Source organism: Manacus candei, unplaced genomic scaffold (genome assembly GCF_025592945.1).
Source record: "Manacus candei isolate 608988 ecotype Guabito, Panama unplaced genomic scaffold, ASM2559294v1 h1tg000025l, whole genome shotgun sequence".
In the NCBI taxonomy this organism is placed as follows: domain Eukaryota; kingdom Metazoa; phylum Chordata; class Aves; order Passeriformes; family Pipridae; genus Manacus; species Manacus candei.
The window spans coordinates 4,946,823-4,958,405 of NW_026138073.1; the positions used below are offsets into that span (position 1 = coordinate 4,946,823).

Below are 11,583 nucleotides of genomic sequence, written 5' to 3' on the forward strand. Positions count from 1 at the left end.
AACCCAAACACAGCAGTTAATGGCATCCCAGGGGACACAATGCAAGAGACCCACACCCCCCTGAACTCCTTCCAGTTTTCAATGAACAGCCCATAGGAGTCTTTTTCCCTTTGCTTTTCTGTAAGATCATTCCCTCCTGCAAGTGTACACATGTCAATATTATTCTGATTTCATTCTCTCAGGTTGCAACTGTTATTTATCCAGGCTGAAGTTCACAAACATTATAGAAGGAGTTTGTATTCCTAATTTGGCTTTACAGCTGCATATTATCATGCAGAGACACATCCAGAAAAAGCATTTCCAAAGTCATACTTTATACAAACTCTCTCCTTTATTTAGATAAAGCCCAAAGAATCTTGAAAGGAAATAGTAAACGTGCACAAAACATGTCCAGCCAGGCTCTCCCACTCAGATATCTCAATGATCCTTTTCCATCTCTACGACATTATTCCAACCTCCCAGTTAAGCTCCAGGACCACATGTCCCCCTTGCCCACATTCCAATCTCTCCCCATCTGACAGCTTCCAAAGTCTGGTCCCATCTTCTCACCCTGAAACAGTTCCCAACTGATTTACCTCCAATCCCAAGTTTTCTAGCTAGCTGCTTCTCCTCCAGAAAGGATCACACTAATTCCTATTTTCTTCATGTGTCTACATGTTACAACATGTTACAATCATTGAATGTTCCCATCTCCATTCTACCAAGCGTCCTTCACTTGGGACAATCCAGTTGTTTCCACTTCCTACTACTTTTCTTAGATCTCCAGATCCCAAAGTCTCTGCCCTACGAGGTTTCCTCCATTCATTCTGCAGTTTGTCTTATCATATCCTTGCAAAGAAAAGAAGCAGTGTCTCAGCATTTGGGTTACAGGCTATATATTATGTTATCATAGTGCTGCTTTAAACACATTAAACTTGGCAAGCTTCCAGCGCCTAAATACCTCAAAGATGATCAACATCTTTACAGGAACCCAAAATACTAATATATTCACCTGAATTTCCTCAGAATTCACCACAAATAAACTCTTTAATGTAACAGTAGGTCAAACCAGGCACATAATTCTTGCACGCAAAGATTGCTTTTGTAGGTTTGAACAGATACAAACGTCCTTCCAACCCTCCAAAACTTCAGTGGTCTCTTCACAGTCAGTCTCACAAGATGGTCTGAGAAGAGCAGACCCCCAGCATGCTCCACCCAGCCACACCAGCCTGAACAGAAGGTCCAGGTGGGTCTGTGCCCACTTTGTGTCAGAAGAGCAGCACAAACAGAGGTGCAACGTACCTGTGCCTCTAGATCACCGGTTTTGGGGGAGCAGTTAAGAAGGATGAATCCAGTTCTTCCCAGAGGTGGGAACAGCTGCATCATCTCCAGTGCAGCTGTTTCCCTCAGCTGTAATGTCCCTATGAAATACCAACTGCAGGACTGGTCTCCAGCCACCTGACACCGTACCTGTGGTGTTCTAGAGCGAGAGAAAAAGGGTCTGAAAAAAAGGCATTTGGTTGTTCTCAATGCTCATTTCTGCAAGCAACACAGAATTCATAAACTCCACATCTGCAGATGTACGTCTGCCTGCATTGTAAAGGAATAATCTTCATGGGAACTGATTTAAAAAAAAAAAAAAAAACTTGTTTACTGTTAGAGGCTGTTAATTACAACATTAAAATACTAGCCCGAACCCTACATTACACTTGCATTCTGTTTTACATAGCAGTATACGTAACAATCATCACAGCAAGCAACTCTGTTGGCTCATGCTAGAAGAAGTAATTATATATCACAGGAACACATTTTTGCCCTTCAACCTGCCAGTCCAGTCCATGCAGCAGCTGCAAGCAGCAGGTCAGGGTGGGGGGAGCCTACAGAGCATTTCTACATAATCACCACTGAAGAAAAAAAGCTAAAAACCACCAGCCCCTGGCTTGCATGCTTGGCAGAAAGCTGCTAACACAAACATTACAGGAGCCCTTGCAGCAGAGATGTTACCAGAAAAAATGAGCTCGATCCAAAGGCACTATTAGTGGTTGAAGTATTAGCTAGAAGTTGTACTGCAAGCCTTCCTTAGCAATTTTCACCATTTTTGTGCTTGTACCAGTGATACTCACACTATCCTCTTGCACGTGGACACTACTATGACCTCTGTGAAACACTTACTCTCTGGTAAAGCCCACAGACATCAATGACTGGGGCCTATGCAAGTCACAAACTGAAATTCTGGGCAAAGATACTGGGACAGAGCCTTTCAAAAGGCATCCAAAACTGCAAGTGCCTACCCACAGCGAGCAGATCCTTGGGGTGCCTAACACTGAAAACAGCATGGAACTTCTACCTTGCACATGGGCTGGAGAACAGGCTTGATCTTTCAAGACTTAGGTTCCAGTGAGCCTGAGTATTTCAATCTTGACACTCAAAGCAGCGTCAGTTCTTTACAGCTGTTGCAGATGAAGCAGTTGCATTGTTATATCATGAATATGCAACAATATTCCCTTTCCCGTGCTGTTTTTTTCCCCAGTATGAAATGAAGTGTAAAACTACAAACAAGCCACTAGTTGTGCTGTTACTGTTTAACTAGAGAAAATTTAAAAAAAAAGAAAAATCACAGTTCTAGTATGATATGATAGTGATGCAACAGTTAACTGTCCAGCAAAATATGCTATGCCATGCTGCTTAATCATGTTGTCTTCATTCCAGCAAAAAATTATACCAAAGACAGTGTATTTTTCCCCAAAGAAAAACATTACAGTCAGTACATTTCAAAAACTTTTTGAATCCAAAATAGAACGAGACAGACAATAATGGCCAAGAGCCTGACCAGTTTAATGGAAGTTGGACTCTCATTTTGTTCTCAACACCGAAAGAGCAGATCGTTCTCGGAAGACAATTAAAAGCCAACACACAATTTCAATTTTTTTAGCAGAAAAGTAAACATAAAATTACTCCTGTTTCATTTTCAAAGTCTTAAAGTACGTTGCTTTGGAAAGCAAATCTAGAAACAGGAGGACTGCATAGTTAAGTGTCAGAACGGGTGTCTCCTGTACCCTCATTTTTAAGCAGTTGTACAGATTTCTTCACATTAAACTTTTAATCATAGAACGTGGTAAGAGGCTGAATTTGTTTGTAAAATAGCACATCTGCAAGTCTCCTCTGCTCCCGTTTCCCAGTTTTCTTCTAGATCCCAACCAAACTGTACAGCAGGAATTAGTCATGCTGCCTACCACCGTGCTGGGAAGGACCTCTGGTGCATTGCCCTAAGTTCCAAATAAAAGCATACACAGTGCAAAAAAGGCTCTGCGATGAGTTGTTAATGACAATGGGTAAGTTCACAGCAGCCCCAAAAATTCTAGACCAGCAGCTTGTGAAATTACCCCCACCACACGTGGGGAAATGAGCAGTACCAGGGGCAGCCCAGCTATCCATCAACAGGGCTGCAGAGTCTTATTTTCAGCCATTTAAGAGACAGAATATATTGATTCAAATTATCACCTGGATTCTGTAAATCAATAACAGGATAGGGAAGCCTCCTGCTCACCAGAAAGGTATGGATTTATTTCAAGCAGAGTGCATATGTACTTACACACAACTAACGCAGCCAGCAGTCTGATAAATAAAAAGAAAACACATGTGCTTGCTAAAAGATGCACAGTCAGTGCAGCCAGCTCGGCCTCAAAATATCTGTGCCCTCTCTGATCAGCTTGGCAGCCAAACAAAACCCTCCCGAGGAAAGCAGGCCAGGGAAGCAAAAAGGTGACGCTCAATAGTTCGTATCAAAGCAAATGCTGAACTGAATTTCATGGGCTATTTCTGTTTCCTTGCTAAATAGCAAAGGCCTACTGCAAATAACAGAGTGAGAGTTTTGCAGGAGAGAAAAGGTCACCCAGGATCTCTCACCATGGAAAATGCTCTGCTACAGACATGGAGCAGCACCAGCTCCCTGTGTAAAGAAACATACGGAAATACCACTTATTGTCTCCACATGTTTATACAATCGACACTCCAATTGCAGCCTTTTCTTTTAAGACTGTTTTCAGAAATAAAAAAGTACAAAAAGATGTGGCGAGGGTTTCCTTCCCAGTGAAGCAAATTTGAGGTGCAGAATAAACATGGAATTATTGACTCACTCACAAAAATGTTACCGGAGAGATTTCAGAGACATACTTTTTGGCTTAGCTCTACTCCCACTGACGTTGGCTAAGACTTTTACCACTGATTTCAGGCAGTGCTAGCCTACGTAGCACTTTAAGCTCAGCTATTATTACCTTTCAGTTTAAAATACGTAATGTTCCTCTGTAACAGACGGAAAAATATTTCAGGAACTTTTTAAATCTGTTCCTCCAAGATACATTTTTATTTTTTTTTAATCACACTGAGACGCGGTTCCTGGATGCAAGAACATGTGACCTGTTCTAAATAAAGGATATTTTCCACTTCTTGCACAACTGGAACAGATATAAGCAGTAGCTTGAACAAACTGCATTGCAGAACCCAACCAGAATATAAAACACTTGAATAAGATCCATAAATAGCAGTAATATGAAAAGACTACCTCCAATAGGCACAAACTCAATGTTAAGCCTAATGTAATCAAGTTCAAATTCAATCACGCTGCAAAGTTCATTTACAAAATTAAATTTGATCATCTGCAGGCTAAGGCACTAAGGCACTTTAGAAGAATCCTCTTTGGCTCCAGAGTAAGCCCACGTTTCAAAAATGTGTGCCTCTTTGGTGAAATTATTATTTCCTCAATAATCACTGTGTATTAAAAGGGAAGTTTTAACTAAATCAAGACTTCAGTGTTTAGCAGAGCACTAGAAAAGAGGAAAAAACCAAAAAGGAGTGCTTTATAGAGGATCCTAAATGGATAGAGATAAGGCACTGGCTGATATAAGTAAAATATTGAAGGTTTGCAAGAAAAAAAAGGCCTTTGGACGGTAGGAATGATGAGAATTTTATAAAGACATCACTGCTTTAATAATGACAAACTCTACATCTCAATGCCATTGCTCATAAAACAAAAATAAGCTGCCTAAGAAACTATCATGCAAATTAAATGTATTTCCTAGTATTTTTTCCACTAAAAATACTTTGGTAACTACATCATTTGGGTGCTTTTTAACCAGTCTGAAAATACAGGCAACAGAAAAGGGCACAAATAGCAGTAATTTACCTGCAGGCTTTATTAAGAGCAAGGCAGTAAATTACAACAATCGACAATAATTTGCTGGCGAGGTCTCACAGACAATCCAAGTGGGCACACATTGCAGAGAACAAAAAAACACAGAGAAAAATCAATTGAATATAGAATTTTTTTGCTGCATTTGGCGCACCTGGATTAGTTCAGATTGCCCTGTGCAGAGGCAGGCTGTACAGTCTTCACCTCCAGATACCAGTTTGATACCCAAAACATCCCTACAGTAAGTCAAATGATTTAAAGAATCTACATTAGCAATATGACAGATGTAATTTAAGCCTCCAGCACCCTGCTGACTGCATGCAGACATGTCAGTATCTGTGTTTACTTTTGGTAGTAAAACTCCATCGATTTCACTGTACACTGCTTGTACCAGGAAAGAAATCTTATTTGCTTGTTCATTACACAAACACATACATATTTAAGTGTATGTACTTACAGATTAAAACTATTATCTCTTGTGAATGTGGCAGGAGAGGAACAAAGTATGAATATGAGGGGGAAAAAACAGATCTCATTGTCTTACTGGCTAGTCCTAAAGTCCAGTTTCTTCCCACAGTGAAAAGTGACTCTGGAGAAACCAAAGCAACTGAAACATCATCTCAGTTTTCAAAGAGATTCAACCATGGCAAATTCCAGAGAACCCTTGAATGTAGGTAGGGCTTTGCCCAAGAAGCCAACTTCTGATGAGTCGTAAGGGTTTGGGAAATACGGGTGGAACTGATCTATCTCGGTCCCATGTATTCCTTCCATCCCCTGTGATTAAAGCTTTTGCTGGGCTTACATTTTAACTTGGCCTCTAGCACTCAATTGTGGCTTGGCCCGAGTTAGTACAGTATTTACTGCAAAAACCTTTTATTATTGGACCCCTTGCGGCTTTGGATTGCAGACTTGAATTATGAAATAGGGATGGAGTAACTGTGAGGGCACACTGGAGAGGAGAAACATTTAACTGGATGTCATGTATTGGAAAACAAGCAATCTGGGAGGAAGTGAATAGGAGAGTTTCACTGAGTGAAGGACAACAATATCAGCAAACTGGGCAACAAAAATGGTTTTTCTTGGTTCAAAGCACTGACATTCTTACCTGTTTCTAAGTGGGATGGATTTTCTCTGTACTCACAATTTCAGCTGCTATGGTAAGCCAAGGGTGCTTCTCACCTCTTATAGTTACAAGATCAGAGAAAGCCCTGAATGTTGCTAGGAAATCAGCAGTTCTCACCAGGGAAAAGAGCAGATGGCTGTTTAGACTCAGCTCCTAACATCAGCTCTTGCCTCTGGCTTACTTGCTCCCCAGCCACCTTTCCAGAGCCAGGCTGTGGAGAGGGTAAGAAAGCAATTCCCACGGCCACAGTCCCACAACTACACCACGCTGACCTGCTACTATTCTACTCACTGCTCTGCAATTACTCCTGATTTACATCCACAAGAGAAAGCAGCAGGGTGATGCTGGATACCCTCGATAATCATCAGTCAGACTGGTTTCAGGCCTCAGCAAAGCTGAAGGACTACAGAAGTCCTCTGAGATATGATCATGAAGCAAACAGGTTTGTGAGCAACTTCTGTCTCCTGTTATCATCAAGCTTTATCAGCCTGGCTGCAGGGACAGGTTTATAGGGACCCAGCAGGGCCCTTGACTCCTTTGCATCTTCATCTCCCACAAGACCAGGAAGACAACTGAGACTCTACCTTGAGGTAAGAGCTGTACGTGAGCTGGGCAGGCTCCATGCTGAGGTTAACATGTCAGTTCACTGTCTGCCAGAAAAACCATGGATTATTATTCCACCCTCAGGGCTCCCTCTTCTCATAGAAGTGGGTACGTGTGGAGGGACACGAGGCAGAGGGGGGCAAGCTGGTCACTTCCCCTACCCAACATCAGGACAGATGTTGGCCTGAGGCACCAGCAGGCTGTGAGGATGACACACACAGGGGTCCCCTTAAACCCAAAGGGTGGGCAGTGCTGGCTCTGCAGGAATATCAAATAAGGATGTACCAGGGAAATTCAGTACAGGGAAATTCAGTATAGGGAAATTTTAAGTGACAACATTTACAAGACAGCCAAATACTCCAGTGTTTCATTACAGAGTTTATTGACATCCCCCTGAGAGAAGAGAACAACACAGTGATACATTCAGGTCCCAGAGCACCAAGTCATAGGAATTAAAAGCAGTTGCAACATCTGTGCAAGGTCAAATGCAGACCTGCCATCTAAGCTCCAACGCAGACTTGCTTTCTATGCTCCACTGCTCACACCAGGAAAGCACAGACAAACTGCTGACTACAAAGTGGACAACCATAAAGGGAGAACTCCTGCACACCAGCTAGAACCTGCAGCTGGTGCAAACAGGGCTCCTGGACCACAGCAGAGTTGTCGTGACTGCTGCACTCCACTGGCAACACAGGCACTGAACCCAAAGCCCTGTGGGTCTCCCAGCTGCCACCCACCACTGCTGATGAACCCTTCTCTGCACATTAGCCTGGCCCCCAGCTAATTACCCTGATAATGGCAACTTCCCTGCATAACCTTGCAGAGCAAAGGAGTTCTGGCAACTTTGGTTTGGCTGGATGGCCCCTTAGTCTGTATATCACCACTACCTGCAACATTCCTCAGCAGTACCATACCTTCAGTGTGAGGCAGGGTTGCTGTGAAGACAGGCCACAGGAGGTGGCCCCAGATTTCCAGCCCTTGTGACAGCGAGAGAATTGTTAACATCTTTTACTACAAGACTTTCAATGTTTCTAAAACATTCAGAGGATCATCAAAAATTCTCGTATTTACTTTGAAGTGAGTCTGACAGACAGTACAACCTAAAGTCATTCTAGCACAAATTTTTTTTTCAATATTTATCTTCTTATTCATTTTTCAACTGCACACAGAGGTACAAAGAGCAGTGTTCAAAATATGAATATAGAGACAGGCTAACAACAGACGTGATTACAAACACAATACACTTGCAGCAATGACCTTATATTCAGCAGAGGAGAGCACTGAGGTGAAATGGAGGGTTCGTTGAATGAAAAAAGAGGAGGGAGAAACGTACCATCGCTGACAAGGTTGATGTTCAGGGCGCGGGAGAGCACTGACTTTCTTTTTCCAGCACTAGGACGGACAGCGGGTCCCTAACAGCCCACAAGGGAGAGAAACACACACAGAAACCGCCTCATTTCCCTTTACAGACCATATCTACGCGACGCAGCCGCTCCAGATAAGCAAACAGGGTCTATCTCGGCGAAAAAAAAAAAAAACACTCTAGGAAGAAAGTGACCTACCTACCAAAAGTTTCCAATCCCCAAGCAATTGCAAGTAACAAACCTACTCTCAAAGTCAGGGGAGGAAAAAAAAGGAGGGGGGGGGAAGAAAAAAAATAAGAAAAAAGCGCACCAAGAACAACCTCAGATGCCACAAGCCCTCGCAACCCCCTCGCAGCTCCGCGCTGGCCCCGCCCGGGGGGTCTCGGCCGCGGCGCTCACCGGGGGCAGGTGCGGCCGGCGGGGGCTGCCCCGGGGACAGCCGGGCCCGCACGGCCAACAATGCCCTTTACATAACGCGGGCCCGGCCCGCCCTCCGCCAACAACGCCGCTATTATGGCAGGAGCGCTCCCGGCCGCCCCGCTGCGCAGCAGCGCCCGCGGGGATGCTCGGCGGGCACCCGCCGCCCCGCTCCGGCCCCGCCGCCCCACCTGCTCTTGAGGGGCTGGCTCTTCAGCTCGTAGTACGTCTTGGGCTCCTCGTGGAACTCCTCGCCCACCTCGAAGTCCGGCACGATCCCCGACTCCGCCTGCATCGTCGCCGCCGCCGCTGCGAGAGGGAGAGACGGGAGGTTACGGCCGCGGCGCCGAGCGAGCCCCGCCGCGCCGCCCGCCCCGCTCGGCTCGGCCCCGCTCACACACAGCGCCGCCCGCCCCGCCTGGGACTTGTAGTCCGCCCCGGGGCCGGCCCGGCCGCCCCCGCCCGCCGCGCACTACAACTCCCGCCGCGCCGCCCGGGAGGGAGGGCCGCGCCGGGGCCGCCGCTGTCAGCCGGGAGCGCGGGGAGCGCGGCCCGCCCCGTCCATCCCGCCCATTCCCGGCCCATCCCATCCCATCCCGGCCGGGCGCCACCTGCCGCCCCCTCCCTGCCCGCCCCGCCCCCGCCGTGACGTCACGCGGCTCTGACGGCAGAGGTGCCGCGCGTGACGTCACGCTGCCCCGCGCACCCCCGGCGGCGGCGGGCGGGGATTCTGTGTCCCCTACAAGTGTAGATTGACAGAACGGTTTGGGTTGGAAGGGACTTTAAAGACCATCTCGTTCCACCCCCTGCCATGGGTGCACCCTCCCACTAGACCAGATTACTCAGAACTCCATCCAGCCCGGCCTTAAACACTTCCAAGGATGGGGCATCCATAACTCCTCTGGGCAACCTCTTCCAGCACCTCACCACCCTCACAGAAAAGAACTTCCTCCTAATATCCAATCTAAACCTACCCTCTTTTAGTTTGATGCTCAAGGCGTGGGAGAGCATTGACTTTCCAGCACTAGGATGGACAGCAGGTCCCTAACAGACCACAGGGGAGGGAAACACACACAGAGATCACCTCGTTTCCCTTTACAGAGGATCCCTGATCCTGTCACTACACTGCTCTTGCAAAAACTCTCTCTCCCATCTTTCCTGTAGGCTCCCTTCAGGTACTGGAAGGGACCAGCACAAAGGGCTCTTCTTCTCCCCTTGGGAACATCTGGCACAGGGTCTCACAGGCAGCAGGTGTCCAGCTGCAAACAACATTCCCATACGGCTGCAGACTCAGGAATCAGCCTTGCCAGGGTTTCAGTCAGAGGGAAGTGGAGTAACTCAGGCAGGGGAGGGTGTGACAGGTTTGAATGCCAACAGCAGAGATCAACTGATGACAGTGTGGGACATTTATGGTAACTTTCTATGCCAGGTACAAAAGCAATGGGCTTTGAGTCCCAGGACTTTGCACTTTTCCAATTAAGTTCCCAGCACGAGAACCAACAGCTCTAAAAGGCCTCCTTTGAACTTGATCTGCCTTTATAAATAGTCTAAAGCTCATAAACACTGCGAAGAAAGGTGCAGTAAAATGGAACATTTGAAGCCAACTGGGCTTCGGTTATTATCAGCAGAAATATTTTAATGCCACCTCATCTTCCAGATCGGCTCCTGGCATGGTTAGGATACTAAGAGCAGATAATCTCAGAACACAGGGGTGGGAAGAGCCTCTGCCACACACCATTGTACCCACACAGATGACAGTCCCAGAGAGAGCTGAGGAGGGAGGACTGGGTGGGAGGGTGGCAAGGAGGTCTCATCACAGAGGAGTTTGGATGGTATCAAGGATCAGAGATGCCCTGTGCCTGCTCAGCCCTGTGAGTGATGGGGTTGGTCCCTTCTGGGGTTCAAAGACCCTGGAGGGTCCCCACTCAGGACTTATTAAATGATCCTGTTTGGCCTTTGTTGTTTTCTTCATTTTGGGGGTTTGGTGCTGCAGGAAGATGGATTTCAGGAATGGGGCTCTGTTTCTATGTTGAGGAGGTTGTGTATCAGCACTGACTCTCAGGAGGTTCCCCTTCACAGTCCAGAGAGCGAGAAACCTTCCTCAGCTCTGTCCTGTCTCCTTACTTGCTTCTATTTTTCCACATGTGGGTGACAGGAACCCCCCGTTTCAGAAATGCCATAGGAAATTTGATTCATGGCATTTCCCCAGAGCTTTGACCTCAATAAACAAAGGCACGGCACAACTCAAAGGCCCGGGACACTTGAGGATGTTGTTGGTAACTGATGCCTTAATAATTCTGATGCCATCTTATCACTCCCAGCTAAAATCACACCACTCCTGTTGTGCCAGCAGAGCACCATTAACTCCAACAGACCAGATAAGCCAGAAAAGAGGTTTTTCCATGCATGCTTTTCTCTGTCACTACTGCCGAAGCTGCTCAGGGACTGCTGCACCAGGGACTGATCACAGTGGGCTGCCAGGACCCCTGCTCATTTCAGGCAATGTGAGATTTAATAAAATAAACACAAGAACTTCAGCTTGGTTTAGAAATTTAAGTCCCAGGTCATTATGCAGCTGCCAAACTCAAAGTAATGACTTAATATCAAGAGTTATTGCTTTAATGAATCAGATACAATAAATTGGATAAGGCCCTGAAGAATGTTCTTTTGAGCCCACATTGGCAGATGGCTGGGATGGCTCGACAGAGGAGTAGGCTTGCTAACAGTCCTTTGGGCAAAAAAAAAGCAACCAACAAACAAACAATTAAAAACAACTTAGAATAAACCCACTGCTAAGCTACATTTATAGCCTCAGCCCCTGTGGGTTAGGAGGTGTTGCTGAGGAACTGTGGTTTCACAAGTGAGGAATCACTCCATGATTTGATGAAGGGAGTAAACAGCAGGACTCA

The 11,583-nt window shown here is 46.1% G+C and overlaps 1 protein-coding gene across 5 annotated transcripts in view; it reads right to left on the minus strand.

The window, feature by feature from the left end:
• Window positions 1-9,075, minus strand: part of MITF (melanocyte inducing transcription factor) — a 103,421-nt gene extending 94,346 nt beyond the window's left edge. The window contains exon 1 of one of the 5 annotated variants that reach the window (XM_051788905.1): window positions 8,866-9,075. In XM_051788905.1, coding sequence (XP_051644865.1) covers window positions 8,866-8,969 — 104 coding nt within the window. In that variant the 5' untranslated portion in view covers window positions 8,970-9,075. Of the gene's footprint in view, window positions 1-1,281; window positions 5,269-8,865 lie in introns of those variants that run through there. The other 4 variants (XM_051788902.1, XM_051788906.1, XM_051788903.1 and 1 more) reach the window with 4 other exon arrangements.
• Between the last annotated feature and the right edge of the window lie 2,508 nt (window positions 9,076-11,583).